At 36.4% G+C, this 19,731-nt stretch overlaps 1 protein-coding gene across 2 annotated transcripts; it reads right to left on the reverse strand.

Annotated features, from left to right (window-relative positions):
• Positions 1-64: 64 nt before the first annotated feature.
• Positions 65-15,117, reverse strand: gga3a (golgi associated, gamma adaptin ear containing, ARF binding protein 3a). 2 transcript variants are annotated; one of them, XM_067459512.1, is made up of 17 exons: positions 14,990-15,117; positions 13,549-13,633; positions 12,606-12,681; positions 12,406-12,504; positions 12,145-12,268; positions 11,933-12,030; positions 11,661-11,741; positions 9,356-9,493; positions 9,195-9,276; positions 8,978-9,088; positions 8,576-8,839; positions 6,166-6,251; positions 5,869-6,032; positions 5,222-5,481; positions 4,934-5,103; positions 3,911-4,021; positions 65-1,174 (listed from the first exon to the last, which is right to left on the reverse strand). In XM_067459512.1, the coding sequence occupies exons 1-17, from the start codon at positions 15,033-15,035 to the stop codon at positions 1,064-1,066; spliced, it is 2,106 nt and encodes a 701-aa protein (XP_067315613.1). In that variant the 5' UTR covers positions 15,036-15,117; the 3' UTR covers positions 65-1,063. The 2 variants fall into 2 exon arrangements, with proteins under 2 accessions (XP_067315613.1, XP_067315612.1); XM_067459511.1 differs by having other exon boundaries at positions 5,222-5,484; positions 14,990-15,116.
• Between the last annotated feature and the right edge of the window lie 4,614 nt (positions 15,118-19,731).

The following is a 19,731-nucleotide window of genomic DNA, read 5'->3' on the forward strand; positions in this document are numbered from 1 at the left end:
TTGTTGCTTGACAAAATCAAAAATATCCCCAGCTGCATGAATAATTTGACAAACTTCCAACAGCAACATATGCCACATTGTTCAAAACAATAGATTTATTTGTTTTTAAAACCGTATACATAATGTTCAATTGTACATTTTACTTAAAATCTAAAAAGAACAGCATCATATTTGTAAATCTCTTTAAAATAATTTACCCTGTAAAATTAATAATATTTGAATTTCATTAAAATAGGCTGCTGGACAACAGCATAACAAAATAATACTGAGGCATCTTCTGTAAAACAAACCAGAACAAAAGCCATACAAAAAGGCTCCCATTATTTTCATACTGCAAACAAATCTTTTAAAAGTCAAATTTTATAATATAAATAATGGCATCTGTAATAACCCCAAAATGTAAATTTTGCCTCCAAAACCAGCCTCCTGACGAATTAGGTACCAAAATGAAACAAGTAATTCCTTCCAGTTCAAAAAATCAGAAGAAAGAAAACAAAGTGAAACTTTACATCCAAAAACACAGAAGTCAAAGTATGCTTTGCAACATCTTTTTTTCCCACACTCTTCCCTGTGTGAATTACTGTTATCTGCTGAGTTTCTGCTAAATGACGTAAAACAAACAAACCTTGGCTTTAAACCAGTGAGGCCAGCCTTGTCAAACTCCAAGAATCTGATAAATAGTAATGAAATAAATATGTAAAACTTAGAAATAACATCATAAAAATCACAAGCACTAACACAACTGGTGCATCACATCACAGAACATAGACTAAAAGATAGAAAAATTGTAACACGTCCAGTGAGCTGTATGGGCTGAATTGTCAACATTAAAATGACCCATTACTATAAGCAACACGCTTATGTTAATGACAACAGTACCTAATGACCAAGATAGCACATCAAGACATCTGTGGGATTACTCAGAGATCGGGATTTATAAATGTAACACACAGTGTGTCAAAGGTAACATCCTGGACATAACATATCTTTGAGACACTGTCGAAAGCTCATTGATGCACATCATGTTTTCTATTCCTCTTTGTGAGTAATTATGCTTACACAACTATAAATGACCCCATCTTTCCACTGGAGGGAACTTGTCTATCTCTCCAGACTCAGTGACCTGTCGATCTCCAAGGATGAATGTCAACTTGTATCTCATTCTCACTTTCTCCTGCAAAAACACACACATACAATTATGCAGTCATTGAGTTTATTATAGAAATTGTATCATGTTAAAACACATTTAGATTTAATTTTTTATGCCCACAAGTATAAACCCATCTAATAACTAATCTTGTTGGTATTAGCAATGTAATCACTCTTGAAATATGGTAACATGTTTATCGACTTTTCAGTGATTTCGAAACACATTTCAAATATTCAAGAAATCCCATATAAAAGCATTCTATAACCTGTTTTCGGTAATACAAAATATAATGTTTTGAACGATATGTATACCAGGCTATTCTCACAAAAATGCGTATAAATAGTACGAGTGTGCAATGTCATGGAATGTATACGCCAAAAGTCATTTTGGTGTGTCTATGGCACGCTGTTTTTCGCGTGCATTTGACACGCATTTTATGGCGTATTATACATACGAACATTAAGCACATAAATAGATAATACCAATTTAGGTTAGCCAATTGCCAAGTAATGCTTCATTTTGTTCAGTCTGTGATGTAAAAGGATGCATTAGCCATTGAAGAAAAAACACTTAAGCAAAACATGGTCAGGTCAAAGTGTCTGATAGACTGGGTCCCAGCCTGATCTGCCAGCAATTTGATTTTGCCCTGCAACTCAGTCTGGAAACCTGTACATTCTTTTCTACTGCTTCTGTTACACTTTTGCAGGAACCAATTACAGACTGGCTTATCCACCTGCCGGGCTATTGGCGGGTTTCACACAATGACGGATAGAGAAGCGAGGGGTTATTGCGTGTTGATTACACCTCTTATGGTCTGATTGGTAGAAGGACTATCTTTTTTTATCATGTTAAAGGAGTCATTTCAATAACGCTCGTTGATTACGCCTCTTGTGCAGTAGAAAATACAGAGCAGACTCCCCACAAATACAGTGATAGCCAGACAAAGTGTCTGAATAATTTTGTTCCCAAATCTTTATCACTGTATGAAGAATTTGGGGGTATAATATATCACAGTTTGCTTCATTTTGCTATACTCACTTACATAAATTAACTATAGTGCCATCTTATAAAAGTTTTATGACAACCTTTCCTTACTATATTTTATTTATTTATATCACAAATTAAAGAGAGAAGTCAATTTTTTCTTTATGATTAAAACTGAATCTTGCCAGGTCAGAAAGGCAATATTTTGTGAATAACCCATTTTATTTCTACAGCAGGCAACAGAAATAAAAAAAAAAGTGACATTAAGTTTGTCTGACTATCACCAGACCAAGCTCAATTGAACGGCCGTTTCACAACGCAAGCGAGAGCGGCGTGTGAGCAGTGCGTATTTTTTTCGGCGCCCATGTTAATCAATGAGTGCATTCACACCGGGAGCAGGAGCAGCACGTGAGCGTCAAAGCAGGAGCGTCACGTGAGCAGCAGTGAAGCGGGGGTTTCGGCTGCGAGCCTATTTTTGCTGCACTGCTGACGCTCCTGACGCTCAATTAAAGTGAAAGCACACTTTTAAAGGACAAAATATATGTGATTTCACACAAAAAGTGCCTAAAATGCACACAGGAAGCATGTGTAGTGTATTTGAACAATAACTGGAGTATGTCATAAAAGAAAACGAAGAATAAAAAATATCTGTGGAAGATTTTAGCTATTTAAACTTGTTCTGATTATTCAGTTTGGGTGAAAGTATGGTTATGATTATAAAAAATAAACTAGCCAGAAAATGTAATAAACTTTCGTTTAGTTTAGTATTTAATACTCAGACAGGTATAGGCTCTCGGTCTGCAGCTGCAGTCACGGTGTAAAGCGAAAGCACACTTTTGATGGACAAAATAAATATAATATCACAAAAGCGCTCAAAATGCACACAAGAAGCACATGTGGTGCGTTTTAACAATAACTGGAGTATGTAATTAAAGAAAACGAAGAATAAAAATCATCTGTAGAAGATTTACCCATTTAAACTTGTTTTAATTATTCAGTTTGGTTGAAAGTATTATAAAAAGTAAAGTAAACCAGCCAGAAAATATAATAATTTATTTTAGTTTAGTATTTAATACTCAGACAGGTATAGGCTCTATCATTGTGGGAGCCGCTGCTGTGACGCTGCACCAACGCTTCCAGTGTGAATACTCTCGCCCGTCTGCAGCTGCAGTCAAGGTGTAGTTACGCTTAAGTGTTGCTCACGCGCTGCTCAAGCTTGTGGTGTGAAACAGGCGTAAGATTGAACATTGGTCTGGGGAGTCTGCTCTGTATTTTCTACTGCACAAGAGGCGTAATCAAGGAGCATAATTCAAATGACTCTGTATGCAACTGGATAGTCCTTCAACCAATCAGACCACAAGAGGCATGATCAACAGGCAACGACCCATCACTTCTCTATCCATCATTGTGTGAAACCCGCTAATAGCGCGGCAGGTGGATTGGTCTGTGATTGTTCCCGCAAAAGTGTAACAGAAGCAATAGAAATGAATGTACAGGTTTCCAGACTGAGCTGCAGGGTGAAATTAAATCACCGGCCGATCAGGCTGGGTTTACCCAGTCTAACATTAATTTGCTTCTCTTGAAAATGTGACATTAACAGTGAGACATTTGAGATAAAACTAACTTTTGAGGATGTCTATTTATAAAAAAATAAAAAACAACGTTTTCTTTCAAGGTAAGGGTTAAGTTAATTAAAGCTGTATTTAAAATAATAGAAGTTTATGGATTTATCTTTTAGATCACCAAGTAAACATGCATGTGTGTGTCTTTCTTCACCTTTTGTGGGTTAGCCAGCAGCATGATCTGAGTAATAGAACTGGGGGGCATGAAGGGGTTAAAGGGGACCATTTCTGTTCCAGAAGGGGGCTGCAGCTTCACTCTCATAGACTGTCAATTACAAATCACAGAGGTAAAAGTCAAACAATCATTAATCAAAACCATCTGAAACCAAAAGCAATTCAGAACTGCAAATAAAAATAGAGTAAAAATGCTAGTCTATCACAAAACCATACCTGTCCTCTTTTATCATCCATTTAATTATATATATATATATATATATATATATATATATATATATATATATATATATATATATACTATTATACTATCGATCAGGCATAACATTATGACCATAATATTCCTAATATTGTGTTGGTCCCTGTTTTGCTGCCAAAACAGGCCTGAACCATTGATGCATGCACTCTACTAGACCCCTAAAGGAGTGCTGTGGTATCTGGCCCCAAGATGTTAGCAGCCGATCCTTTAAGTCCAGTAAGTTGCTAGGTGGGGTCTCCATGGATCGGAGCTGTTTGTTCAGCACATCCCACAGATGCTTGATTGGATTCAAATATGGGAAATTTGGAGGCCAAGTCCACCCCTCAAACTTGTTGTTGTGCTCCTCAAACCATTCCTGCACCATTTTTCCTTTGTGGCCAGATGCTACTAAGAGCTGCAGTTTTGGAGTTGTTTAGCCATCACAATTTGGCCCTTGTCAAACCTTCTCAAATCCTTACACTTGTCCATTTGTCCTGCTTTTAACACATCAACTTTGAGGACAAATTGTTCACTTGCTGCCTAATATATCCCACGCACTAACAGGTACTGTGATGAAGAGATAATCAGTGTTATTCACTACATAATGTTATGCTTGATCGAGATATGTATATATATATATATATATATATATATATATATATATATATATATATATATATATATATATATATATATATATATATATATATATATATATATATATATATATATATATACATATATATATATACATGTGCCTCTCACCTTTGGCACAGCTGCCTGAAGCACTACATTCCTCACTAACAGTGGTGCTGTGTTCAACATGGACACCACAATCACAAGAACATCAGAGCGACCAGGTGGTTGGTCAGTAGCAAAGTGCAACAACACACGAACACCATCCTTATCGTAGGCTGTTACTGGACACTCCTTACCTGTGAAAACAAAAGGAGAAACATACCACTCTAAGCCTTACCTACACAGGCAAGTAATTAAGTCTAGAATAACTGCTACAGATCGCACACAGCATTCATATTCATTTACTGGCCTTACTTGGTTTAATGGCCTCCAGTGGAACAAAGACTGTGTTTAGGGAGATGTCTGAGCCTGAGGGGGACTGACTGGCAGGTAGTGTTGGAGAGAGTGATCTGAAGAGAGGGCTGTCTGGGGCAAAGCTCTGAGGTTTGGCAGAGGGTACAGTAGCAGGCACAGGTGCTATTCCAGCGGGAAAGCTGAACGTGGTTAATGCAGGATGGATGTTCTCTTCCAAAACTCGAAGTTCTCTGCTGCCCGAGCTTGAATATTTCGACTGGCTGCTTCAAATAGAAAGAACAATTAGTTGTATTTAAAAGGAATGAGACACCACACTAGTAGTTATCTGATCATAATAAAAGGCTCTAATAATAGTGCGCACATTATGTCCCTTTTCCTTCATTCCTTCATTCCTTCCCTCTTTTTTTAATGCTATTATTAAACTGCTCCATCTGTGAACAACTCACATTTACCAATGGAACCAATCCTCTAGAATCTATTTAGGGGGAAAAATCTCTTCTTTTATTTTTTTCTTCCTATAATTTACAAAATTTCATTAAAGCAGCCATTACTTTATTGACAAATAATCTGTCAGAGATAATTCTAATATGTAATAAATACTATTTGTTTTATTTATTTAAAGAAATTGCTACTTATTCTCTCACTACCTATTAGCCTTTTCCAGGTCCAGCATGGCAAAATCTTGACTGTTCTGCTGGAGGGATTTTTCAAAGCTTGTGACTGAGGTAGCTTCATAGGTAGGTGGCGCTGTTGAGATTAGAGGATTTAATGGAGCAGAGCTGAGGAGATGGTCAATCTCTGGTTTAGAAGTCTGTCATTACAAAAAAAAAAAAAAAAAAGTTTTATGGGTAGACATCAAACATCATTAAACATAAAGTTTCAAAGCAAGCATTTTACGTGAATTAAACATTTAATTTAAAAATAAAGCACTCTAAAAAACTTACTTGAGAAGAAATCCACTGATGGCTTTGAGCTTCTTTTGTATTCTTTTCTGCAGGCTTTGATTTTTTTAAGTCCAGACTGCCAAGGCCTGAAAAAAAGTCAATTAACACTAAAAGTGCTTTTCAACACTGAGATTGCCTTACAATGGATGACTCGTACTTACTGAATTTAAACCCATTCTAGTTATTATATAATACATATTACGAACACTCCTGTACAAAGATTTGAGGTCAGTATGATATTTGTTTTTAAAATTTTAGAGCTGTATTTGTTTTATAAAAAACTAAAAATAATAATTTTGTGAAATATTATTATCATTTATATATCTCTGGAAAAAAAGAGAGACCACTTAACATTGATTTCTCAATGTAAGGTGGTCTCTTAATTTTTTCCAGAGCTGTGTAGTTAAAAAAAAAAATAATAATAATAATTATATATTTATAATTATATATTATATATATATAAATTTTAAAAAATATATTTATATTTAAAAAAATCCTGTAAAAATGCAAATTTCCATTTTCAGGTCAGGCCATCCTTAAAAATATTCTTGTTTGCCGTAACCCGACAGACCCTGTCAATTTAGGGCCGACTCAAATTATTTTATTTTTTTCCTTTTAGTCCGACCGACTTGCCGGTTGTAAATTTGCATTAAGACCGACCAATTTCTTTTTTTACTCTTCAAACATCTAATACAAAAGTAATAAAATAATATGAATATATTTTAGTAAATATTATAAATATATAAATTGCCTGGGTCTACACATACGAAGGCTACGTTCTTTATTTTATAGAAAAACCCGTGACGTCATCTATGTTTACACTAAGGTTAACGGATGTCTATGGCCTGCACGTGCGTTCGTTTCGGCTCATTCTCGCATTCACTGTAACGTTAGACTATTAAAGCCCTGTCGGAGATTTCGCCGCATTGTGTGACAGGAGTCAGGACCATGGACACGTTACACACAGGCAAGTGCACTGCAGAGGGGAGCTCGAGGGCTTTGGGGGTTTGAGCCCGCGCCGTCATCACCCATGGGTATATTCGCCAGAAGAGGCGAATGATAACCCTCTGCAGTGTGAGAACGAAGCTGTCTCTCTGCGCTGGTACAAAAGCGCGCGCACGTCTCACAGCGCGCAAATATTGAGTTCTTCAAGTCTTGCGCTTCAACGGACAAACTCACACAAAAAGTATGTCAACATGTCGATCTTGATGAGTATCCAAGCAGACATAGTCTGATGCCTTAAGTGAACTGTATACAGTCGAGAAAGACGAGCATATCCCTGTATTAGGTCTTAAAGGGGCAGTAGCCTTTACTGCTGTCTGTCAAACAAAAGATAAGGACATCACTCACAACTCTTGATTGAATAGCTTTTGTAATTTTAAAAAGGATTGATCTTTGACTGGAAAAAGGTTGGGAAACACTGATTTAGTGAATGGCTGTGGCTCGACGGCAGGAAAAACAATCCAAACAATCACGATTTTTAAACCTTTTTCATCATTATTGTTAATCAAAGCTATTATTCTAAATATAGGCTGTCAAGAAGGAGGAAAGAGGGGCAGTGTCTCTTCAAAAAAAACAGAGACAATACATAATATTACAAAAATAAAATAACGTCTGAAAAAAATGCTCTGCCATTTTCTGTGATGTTTGTTTACTGTAATATTTACCAGTAAAGAGTAGGTTATAGCTGCTTAATTAATTGAATTCATAAAAAAATATATATATTTTTAATATTCAAATACACTAGTCTATATCACCAAATGCGTTGGTTTAGCAACAAGTGCAAGCCGCTTCAGAGACACAGATAGTAGCGTGTTCTGAGTTAACACAATCGAGCGTAAAAATACGAATACATATACATATCATATACAATACATATCACTGGAAAATACTAAAACGGGAAAAGAGCTAAAATACGTGAGAAACCCGGAAAAAAGGGAGGGTTGACAGCTATGAGTAAATGACAGCTAGCGGTGGTTGGAACCTTTTCTTAATGAATGCACCTGAAATTTATGCAATAAACATGTTTTTGACAAATATTTCAATTTGTCTGTGGTCTATATAGCCTGCAATTAGCCTATGCGCCCGAAGGCACGGCTTGAAGACCCAGTCAGTTTAAATTCATACCTACGTAATCATCATCACCAAAAATGTACTTTTTTTTTACATTAAAATTTGAAGAAAAAAAATTGACCTACCTACCGACCCTTTTTTTTTTAAAATTTTACTGTTACTGCAAACCAAAATATTTTTAAGGATGGCCTCATATGATCCTCATTCTAATATGTTGATTTGGTGTTCAAGAAACTTTTCTCTTTTTCTTCTTTCTCTTATTATGAAGTGTTTTTTTAATTTTATATTAAATACATTCCCAAATTAAATACCCATCATACGTTGCAAAATACTTTACCTAATGAACCAAGTTCTTCATCCAGAAGTGAAAAAGTGCTGGGAAGCTGGCTTGATGGAGGACTGATATGGAAACTGGACGATCCAGAGGACGTGTTGGTAGAGGAAGGCCGAACTCCAATTAAAGATGTAAGAGTAAGAAGGTCAGCAGGAAGGGAATCGGAGTGCTGAGGTGGAGTCGAAACATGTTTGAGGGGTGAAGGGGACCCCGAGTCCAAATCCCCCAAATCAATCAAAATCTCAGAAGAGCTTTCGTCATTGATGTCTAAGCAAAAAGAAAACAAATTCATAATGAATTGCAGACTTGTAGTTTCATAAACCATGCAAACTCCTGGATGATTCAGATACACTAAGCTAAAACATTTGAATGTGTAGTGTAACAATTCTGATCAATTATACAAACGTTTTGAGGCTGTTGACCCTGGTATGTCAATCACAATGGTTTGTCCTTCAACAATCTTTTTATAGGAGTTGATTACCCGTGAGAGATCATCACTAGCGTGCAAAATATCACCTGCACCAAAGACCAAAAGTTGCATGTGAAGGAGAGAAGGTTTTTCAGTTCTAATATATTATTGTCTCAAGACCAAAATGAGTTTTTATTTACTAATGTGTATTACTTAAGGCACTGTCATCATCCTCTGTCTCGGTGGCAAGTCTGAAGACAGCAGTTCGAAGTTTGTCACAGTCATTATAAAGATCCTATGAACAAAGTTGCACATGGTCAATTGCATAAAAATGGAAGTTAAGTCTAGCACTAACCGGATATAAAAGGCCTCACCGTTAGAAGTTCTTTGTCCGCTTGTGTCGACTCATCTCTTTTGAAATGACTTAGCATCTCATTAAGGAGCTTCACACTGTTGTTCACCTCCTCTAGGGTGCTGGCACGATGGGAAGCTTTCTGCTGTATAGCCTCATCCTGAAAGCAAAGTATGAATTCTTGCAAGCACAACCATCAAGGGAGTAAACAAAAGGGTAATGATGCACATGTTAATGACTTGAATACACCACTTCTAACATTAGCATGCTTTTCATTTCTGAACTAAGAATAATTTTGATACCTTTTGCTATAATATTTGACTATTTCTTACAAAAATATATTCTAACAAAAATGCTTTAAATAATCATGCAAAATAGGAATTATATTACATCACTTTATATAACATTATGGCTGTGTGTGAAGGTCAACAAATAAAATAAGATTAATATTAAATTATTAAATAACAGAATACCCTCAAAATATCAGATCATTTCACCTTTTTATGGTAATATTTTATGAACATGTTATGTGGTCCATCTCCAAAAACACAATAATATATGTTAACAAATACTTTTACATTGAATTAAATGACGGAAAGAAAGTTATTGAAGCTTTTTAGTTTACATGACTGACATATAAAACAAACACTAAAGGTGCCCTAGAATGAAAAATTTTATTAACCTTGCCATAGTTAAATAACAAGAATTCAGTACATGGACATCACATACAGTGAGTCTCTAACACCATTGACTCCTCCTTCATATGTAAATCTTGTTTGTGAAAAACACCACGGAAAAACAGGCTGTTTTCAACATAACACCAACTGTGACGCAATCGCGGAGATCCTTAATATGTACGCCCCAACATTTGCATGTCAGCCCATATTCATTTTCAGGCGGAAATGTGCAGTGCGCAGCCGTCGGGAGTTCAGCAGATAAACAAGCGTCATGCGAGGATAGCGAAAACAGCAGCTCTCATGGACATAAATGTTATGTTCCAGGCTGTGCAGGGGACGTGAGGACTTTTCATAGCCTTCCCACAGATAAACAATGTCAACAGCCAATGTTGATGTTTATTTACATTTGGATATCGCAACAAAGTAATTCAAAGCTGTGTTTCCTCTGCCCATTTCACTACTGAGAGTTTCTCTAAGCTGGGGCAATATAGCAGGATTCGCTCAGCGTCTGATATTGAAGAGCCGATATCCAACCGTATTCCTGCAAGCATTAAGCAGTGATTTTATCCACTTCTTGACTGTCGAACCCATTTCTGATTAAATTTAAAGTTTCTTAGTAAGATAACATTATGATAATATCCCCTGTGTTGTCTAGATCTAACGCAAGATGCTAAAGTAACAATTGGAAACTCCAAGTAGCTCACAGTTTGTCAAATGGCAAAGGTTAATATTATTTCCTGCCAGTGTTGTCATAAAATACAACAGTAGATACGCATGTCGATCACTTTTGACAGATTGGAATCTAAATTAGCCAATATTTCATCATTAACACATAACTCAGAAACTAACTACGTTTACTACTACTACTGTTTATTTGTTTACAGATCGCTCAGTCGATCCTTGTAGCTAACGTCACCTTCTTCACAATCTAAGTTGAAATGATAGTCATTTGACAAGGCTTCTAGTCAATTTGTTAAATAAATATACATTTTTGAGAACGGAAGTATGATTATTTTGCAGTGGATGAGTAGTACATGACACTGACTGTTTTGAGTGGCTTTTACATTACTTTGTTTGGCTAAATAAATCGACTTTTAAATCAGTACTCTACTGTCAAACTGTAACGTTACTGTACAAACAACATATTTACGCGCAAGCCAGTTCAGTTCGTGATTCAAACGAGAAGCTATCATTGTAAAATCATTGCCGTGACAGATGGTAGATGTGTTAGCTGTCATTGAGCAGCAGTGCAGTGAAAGCCAATCAGAGCAGAACTCTGCATTAATATTCATGACTCTTCCAAATAAGGCAAAAACAGAGCATTACATCCTAGGAACAATTTCTAGGGTTGTAAATGGACATGTAAAACTGTATCTGGGCAATTTTTGACCTTAAATAAGCCACATACCCTCTATTTAGATATTAGAGAACAATTTAACATATTGTTTCAAATCATTCTAGGGCACCTTTAATGTTTTTTTTCAGTACCATATGAAGCCAACAACATGAATACAAATTGTACATTGGTTTAAAAACTGGCACCTGTGTTTTTTTCCCCCGTAGATATTTGAGGGATTTATATATTTGCTAGTAAAGAGCAAAATATGTGTTTGGCTTTTTTAAATAGCATAAGATTATTCAAGCACTTACTTCTTTGACCATGTTCTTGATAATGCGGTTGGCTTCTTGAAGATCTTCAGGCTTTTTACTCTTAAGAAGTTCCGCAAGACGCTGCAAGGAAATGTTTGTAGGTGGGCAGTGCTTTACAATTTTACAAAACAATTACCCTTTAAAGAATTACCCCAATTTTAAGATTTTTTTCTGATAATCAACATTATACAATAAATACTGTCAATTGAGCCTAAATTTCACTGCACCAGGAATATTTCTTTTAGCTTTAATAATGTAATGCATTTCTTCACCTTACTCTTTTCCTCATTGTCAAAAACTGGATTCTTGAGCTTTGGCGAGGGAACAAGGGTCTTGTCCGCAGGAACCTCTGGGTCTTCTGTTACAATACCTAAGAAAGAATGTTGCAAAGACTAAACAAGACAGTCTAGCAAAATTGGAACAGAAAATAAAGTAGGTGAGTTTTTTTTATAAATGCAAATATGTATATTTGTGACAAAAGAACCTTGCTTCTTAAGCATCTGATAGGCCTCTGTGATCTTTGCCTCATCTGGTAAAGCAACTGACCAGCTGTAGAGCAACTCTATTACTTTAATCTTCACTTGTTCAGATACTCTGTCTCCCAAATACTGCAGGATAAAAAAAAGTATAAACGTATAAAGTATAAATTATGGAGGTATTGTGTCTGTAATGGATACATAAGAATTTGGACAACACTCATAATAACTTGAAGATCATTTTTGGTGGAAAAAATCCTTTAACTTACCTTAGGCGAAACTACTTTAATGAGTTCATTTAAAAATCGAAATTTTCCAACTTCATTGTGAAACCTTCTCCCACAATTCTTCATGCAGGCTTCTAAAACCTGTAAGAACAATCTGAATTTAGATTGTTATGTTATGTTTAATCACTACATTAAACATAACATTTTTGGTCAATTTTAGAGACTGAAGGAAATTAACTCACAGTTAGTGCTTGTAATGACTCCCAGTCTTGTGGTGACTGGATTTTATGTGCTAATAATCTGACCGATATCTGTGGGCTGCAAGTTACAAATACAATTCTCAAATCAGTAATTCATGAGAACTAACACAAACTCTTATCTGCTTAATGCTGGAATAAAGTAGCCAACTTCTAAAATCAGTGACTAGTGTCAGCTCCTCTCTAGACTGTAAATACCCGACTGTTGGGGCAAAAGTCATGTAATGTATAGAGTGGTGCAGGTATGACATTACTTTGCAGGCCAAAATGTAGAAGCGAGTTAGAATTTTAGCAGTTTTGTTTCCTTCACCCCGAAGTCAATGTTTTTTTTTTGATGGGCTTTTGTTTAAATGGCTGAAATAAAGCATGCTGTGAACACACATCACTCAAGACACTTTCATGTTTTATTCTACGACAAAAAATACATCATTACCACACCGTAACATTTTTTTAAGCTGTTATGTGTATTGAAAAACGTGGTTGCTAACAAGTGGCTGAATAGGAATACTGAGGCAGTCGGGGTCGGGGGTCATCATCACGCTGAAAAGGTAAACTCAGTACACTTTTACAGCCTTTTTATGCTCATAATTGTGCTGTTATAAACTTGTCTAACTCAAACGTTCTGGGAAAATGTTTTGATGGTAAGTAACGTTGAAGTTCATAGGCTCCCCTTAGCTTTTTACTTCTTTAACCGCATTTAGTCTTCAAAATTAATAAAACTTGTGATTATCTGTGATTATCTTGATGGACAAAACGTGCAAGTATCATAACCTTTTGTTGATCTCAGAGCTTGTTTTTAGCGATAATCTGAAAGCCTACAAAGTGATGTCTTACCTGCAACACTCTATTTACAACCATGGCAATTTTTATTCGCCAATTGAACTTTTTCAAATCGCTGGTCAAGAATTATAAGAAAAGGTGAACATACCCTTCAAGTTCCTTATTGATTTGGTCGCAGAACCCAATGATGTACTCCCACTCCTCCTGTCTGTTGGAAGGATTGGTGGCTTTGTCTAACAAAAAAATCAAAATAATTTCAATATTTTTTAATTGAAATCAATTATCTTTTATGCTTTACTCTTGTTCTGCTGAACATTAATTGAAGGTGCAGTGTGTGTATCTTTAGACTCCAGGTAGTCCTGATGGTTTCACACTAAATACTTCACCTTCATTTTAAATTATTTAGCAGTTAACATGTGTCTTTACTTCACCCCCTGTTTTTGTCTGACCCTGCTGACACAATGAGTATTTCACTGTCCAATGGTCATGTCTTAACTGCAATTTCTAATACTGCATTAATATTATTATAACTGATAAAATGAGCCGAAAAAGAGACTGAACTCAGACTTAAAAGTAAAAGATGAATAAAAAGATGAATAAATGCACATGAGAAGGATATAATAGTATTATTCATCTTTTACTTTTAAGTCTGAGTTCAATCTCTTTTTCGGCTCATTTTATCAGTAAAATAAAGCGTGCCTAATAATTCTGCACACCTGAACATAAGGTTTTTAATTTCCAGCCTTCATGAACATTTATATGTCTTTTAAAAATGATTAAATACAAAATTAAGAGTAGTTATTAAGATTAACGTGGTTTGGAATTGGTCAAATGTGCCTAGGAAAAAAAAATATGACCAGAAAATCTACGTGCCCAATAATTCCACATGCAGTGTGCTATACACTGACACTGAGTCACATTTATTTCATATGATCCAGTCTCCTAATAATAAAGACGAGAACTTAATTAAGCAAAATTACTCAACCATTAACAACTCCAATTTTGGCTGTAACGTTACAAAATGTAAGTGTCGTTGTTCAGCGCAATTCAGTTTGATTTTAATTCAGTTCAGCTCAATATGTCATTGTTGCTAAGATAATTGATTATGAAACTACTTCGAAGGCAGCTCTACGTCAGTAGTGTAAACTGCAACTTATTAAGTTTAATAAAAAAATATGGTTGATTTTCTCCTTAAAACAGAAGCAACTGTTTCAGAGCAAAATAAAGTTACAGCTGTTTAGACAACAGACTATTAAAAGGAGATTGTTTAGAAGATGACAAAAGAGTTTGCTAATTACAACAGGCTAACGTTACATGTCTCAAAGCCTGGGCATTTAGGGACATAATAGCTAAGAAGGATAACTAAATATTGTGCCGACATTGGCATCTACGATACCCCAAATACTGGCTAGGATGGGTCAGTCCATCCGAAACCCCATGACTTCAACATGTCAGTATAATAACACAGACACGCCAACACAACAACTGGTAAAAAACAGCATCAGGACACGACTGTTCTCTGCATCTTAAATACGCTACAGAGTTACATTAAAGCATATTTTGGTAATGTATTTAGCATGACAACTCACTTAGCCATGACTCCAGTGACTCTCCTTCCGGATCCGCCATCATCATCAAACAATTGCATAGCTGACGAGAGCGAGCGAACTACACATACCCGTCATGTGACATCCTCGTGCCTCTCTGTGTGAATCAGACGGCCTGTGGTCGTCCGAGAGAAGGCGATCGAAGTTCTTTAATGTAAATAATTACTGATAACATATTCTGTTAACAATTATATTTATCTTTAGGTATATTTACACCACCCATCCCAGCCCACACATTTGGTGCACTGTTTGTATAAGAATATTGTTCATAGAATAAATAAAACAAACCACAATTGTTGTCTAGGCAGATACAATATAATGATAAATTACATTTGAACGTGTTCATATAATAATTCATATTTTTATTAACTGAAAGACGGAGTTATTTCCTACATACGTTTTTTTTGCCGCTTCAGTAGACTAAATAAACTTTGCTCTCTCTGCTAAAATGTAAAAAGAGAGTATGCTTTTTTTTTACGTAACCGAGTGACCTTTTTTATTCAATGAACAGCACAGTGAATAGGTAACAACCATGATACGTAGCCAGGGTGATTAACTGAAATAAATACCTTGTTTCACTCAATAAGTGAAAGTTCTATTAATTTCCTGTGTAAATATTGATTTATATATTTATACTTCACAATTATAATTAATTTAAAAAGTTGTCTCCCTTAAAATAATATTTTATTATTATTATGATGATGATGATGATTATTATTATTATTATTATTATTATTATTATTATTATTATTATTATTATTATTATTATTATTGCAGCATATGCAATGTGTAAAGAATTGACTGTAGCGCTCAAATCTTTGTTAGCTCTAGTTCTCAAATCTGATTGGCTGAAAGGAGCTTTATGCATTTGATTTTGTATTTCATTATAACAATCCCAAATGTATTCACCACGTACTCTCGGCTGATTTAGGTATCAAGGCTTATGTCTATAATAAAATAAAAAAATAAAATAAAATAAATAAATAAATAAATAAACCATGCTTTTAGATACATTTTTATGTAATAAAAAGTTTTAAAACTATTATTCCATTGTATATTGCATCATTTGCGGTGAAAAACAATAAGAGGTATAAAAAAATGTATTAGTTAGATTATTCATGTTATTAAGTAAGCTTATCAGGTCTTGAGGTGTGTGTGTGTGTGTGTGTGTGTGTGTGTGTGTGTGTGTGTGTGTGTGTGTGTGTGTGTGTGTGTGTGTGTGTGTGTGTGTGTGTGTGTGTGTGTGTGTGTGTGTGTGTGTGTGTGTGTGTGTGTGTGTGTGTGTGTGTGTGTGTGTGTGTGTGTGTGTGTGTGTGTGTGTGTGTGTGTGTGTGTGTGTGTGTGTGTGTGTGTGCATTGGTTCAGGCTTGTGGTGAGAGACGGAATGAGGGGAAACAAAATTGTAGACCTGCACCAGGCTGGGAAGACTGAATCTGCAATAGGTCAGCAGCTTGTTTGAAGAAAACAACTGTGGGAGCAATTATTAGAAAATGGAAGACATACAAGACCAATGAAGATCTCCCTTTATCTGAGGCTCCACACAAGAGCTCACCCCGTGGGGTCAAAATTATCACAAGAACAGTGAGCAAAAATCCCAGAACCACACTGGGGGACCTAGTTAATGACCTGCAGAGAGCTGGGACCAAAGTTAAAAAAGGCTACCATCAGTAACAAACTACGCCGCCTTGGACTCAAATCCTGCAGTGCCAGAAATCTTCCCCTGCTTAAGCCATGTACATGTCTGAGCCCATCTGAAGTTTGCTAAAGAGCATTTGGATGATCCAGAAGAGGATTTGGAGATCATGCTCAGATGAAACTAAAATAGAACTTTTTGGTAAAACCCAACTTGTCGTGTTTGGAGGAGAAAGTATGCTAAGTTGCACCACACCTACTGTGAAGCATGGGATTGGGATGTCATCATGCTTTGGGCTGTTTTTCTTCAAAGGGACCAGGACAACCGATCCGTGTAAAGGAAAGAATGAATGGGGCCATGTATCGTGAAAAATTTGAGTAAAAACCTCCTTTCATCAGCAAGGGCATTGAAACTGAAACGTGGCTGGGTCTTTCAGCATGACAATGATCCCAAACACACCACCCGGGCAAGACTGGCTTCGTAATAAGCATTTCTAGGTCCTGGAGTGACCTAGCCATTCTCCAGATCTCCAACCCATAGAAAATATTTGGAGGGAGTTAAAAATCAGTGTTTCCAGCTACAAAACATCACTGCTCTAGAGGAGATCTGCATGGAGGAATGGGCCAAACTACCAGCAACAATGTGTAAGAACCTTGTGGCAACTTACAGAAAATATGTGACCTCTGTCATTGCCAACAAAGGGTATATAACAAAGAATTACGATTAACTTTTGTTATTGATCAAATACTTATTTTCCACCATAATTTATAAATTCTTTAAAGATCAGACAATGTGATTTTCAGGATTTTTTTTTCTCATTCTGTCTCTCATAGTTAGAGTGTACCTATGATAAAAATGACAGCCCTCTCTCATGACTAAATACTTTTTTTGCCCCATATACAGGTCCTTCTCAAAAAATTAGCATATGTGATAAAAGTTCATTATTTTCCATAATGTAATGATAAAAATTAAACTTTCATATATTTTAGATTCATTGCACTCCAACTGAAATATTTCAGGTCTTTTATTGTTTTAATACTGTTGATTTTGGCATACAGCTCATGAAAACCCAAAATCTAAAAAAATTAGCATATTTCATCCGACCAATAAAAGAAAAGTGTTTTTAATACAAAAAAAGTCAACCTTCAAATAATTATGTTCAGTTATGCACTCAATACTTGGTCGGGAATCCTTTTGCAGAAATGACTGCTTCAATGCGGCGTGGCATGGAGGCAATCAGCCTGTGGCACTGCTGAGGTGTTATGGAGGCCCAGGATGCTTCGATAGTGGCCTTAAGCTCATCCAGAGTGTTGGGTCTTGCGTCCCTCAACTTTCTCTTCAAAATATCCCACAGATTCTCTATGGGGTTCAGGTCAGGAGAGTTGGCAGGCCAATTGAGCACAGTAATACCATGATCAGTAAACCATTTACCAGTGGTTTTGGCACTGTGAGCAGGTGCCAGGTCGTGCTGAAAAACGAAATCTTCATCTCCATAAAGCTTTTCAGCAGATGGAAGCATGAAGTGCTCCAAAATCTCCTGATAGCTATCTGCATTGACCCTGCCCTTGATAAAACACAGTGGACCAACACCAGCAGCTGACATGGCACCTCAGACCATCACTGACTGTGGGTACTTGACACTGGACTTCAGGCATTTTGGCTTTTCCTTCTCCCCAGTCTTCCTCCAGACTCTGGCACCTTGATTTCCGAATGACATGCAAAATTTGCTTTCATCCGAAAAAAGTACTTTGGACCACTTAGCAACAGTCCATTGCTGCTTCTCTGTAGCCCAAAGTGGCTTGACCTGGGGAATGCGGCACCTGTAGCCCATTTCCTGCACATGCCTGTGCACGGTGGTTCTGGATGTTTCTACTCCAGACTCAGTCCACTGCTTCCGCAGGTCCCCCAAGGTCTGGAATCGGTCCTTCTCCTCAATCTTCCTCAGGGTCTGGCCACCTCTTCTCGTTGTGCAGCGTTTTTTGCCACACTTTTTCCTTCCCACAGACTTCCCACTGAGGTGCCTTGATACAGCACTCTGGGAACAGCCTATTCGTTCAGAAACTTCTTTCTGTGTCTTACCCTCTCGCTTGAGGGTGTCAATGATGGCCTTCTGGACAGGGTCGGGTCGGCAGTCTTACCCATGATTGCGGTTTTGAGTAATGAATCAGGCTGGGAGTTTTTAAAAGCCTCAGGAATCTTTTGCAGGTGTTTAGAGTTAATTAGCTGATTCAGATTATTAGTTTAATAGCTCGTTTAGAGAACATTTTCATGATATGCTAATTTTTTGAGATAGGAATTTTGGGTTTTCATGAGCTGTATGCCAAAATCATCAGTATTAAAACAATAAAAGACCTGAAATATTTCAGTTGGTGTGCAATGAATCTAAAATATATGAAAGTTTAATTTTTATCATTACATTATGGAAAATAATGAACTTTTATCACATATGCTAATTTTTTGAGAAGGATTTGTATATATGATGTTGACAGGTTTGAAAGGCTGATGTGATACTAATTCTTTGATTTTAAATAAATCAAAGACTGTTGAAATGATTCTCGATCCTAGATCTGTGGGGGACCACAGTCCTGTACATGTTAATATGATTGAACCGGTTTCTTCCTTTTTTAAGCTACACTGTGTAACTTTTTTAGTTTATTCTTAGCTAAAAACAGTTCTTTCAAAAATATATGTGCTCATTAATGTATATTTATTTATTTCAAGTAATAAAGTATTCTCGTAAGTTTATAATATGCCATTGAAAATACATACGGGCGAGGGGTTCGAATGCCGGTCGCCATGCTGCTCCTCCATCTTGAAAGTACATTAGCCAAAGAGGGACATACCCATAAATTCAGGCTTCGCCTTTTGCGTTTTAACACTTGATGGCACCGTGTCGAATGTGAAGAGGGGGATTGCCATGTTAATCTTGGACTAAATCGGCCACCGAGTTTTAGGAGTTAAAACGAAATCAGAATTGAGAGGAACAGAAACTGATATTCACTGGATGGTCATATACCTTTTCAACGCTAGATGGGGGAAAATATCACACAGTGTAGCTTTAAGTACTTGGGTGTTTACGTGAACAATTTAT

This window comes from Pseudorasbora parva, chromosome 12 (genome assembly GCF_024679245.1).
Source record: "Pseudorasbora parva isolate DD20220531a chromosome 12, ASM2467924v1, whole genome shotgun sequence".
Lineage (NCBI taxonomy): Eukaryota > Metazoa > Chordata > Actinopteri > Cypriniformes > Gobionidae > Pseudorasbora > Pseudorasbora parva.

What these genes read in the sequence shown, in the direction of transcription:
- gga3a (XM_067459511.1), bottom strand. Translation starts at nt 15,035, where the DNA reads ATGATGATGGCGGATCCGGAAGGAGAGTCACTGGAGTCATGGCTAA. An exon ending in AGGGTCAACAGCCTCAAAAC is followed by an intron (nt 8,840 to 8,977) that starts GTTTGTATAATT and finishes CTTTTTGCTTAG; the next exon opens with ACATCAATGACGAAAGCTCT. An exon ending in ACTGGAGGCCATTAAACCAA is followed by an intron (nt 5,104 to 5,221) that starts GTAAGGCCAGTA and finishes TTGTTTTCACAG; the next exon opens with GTAAGGAGTGTCCAGTAACA.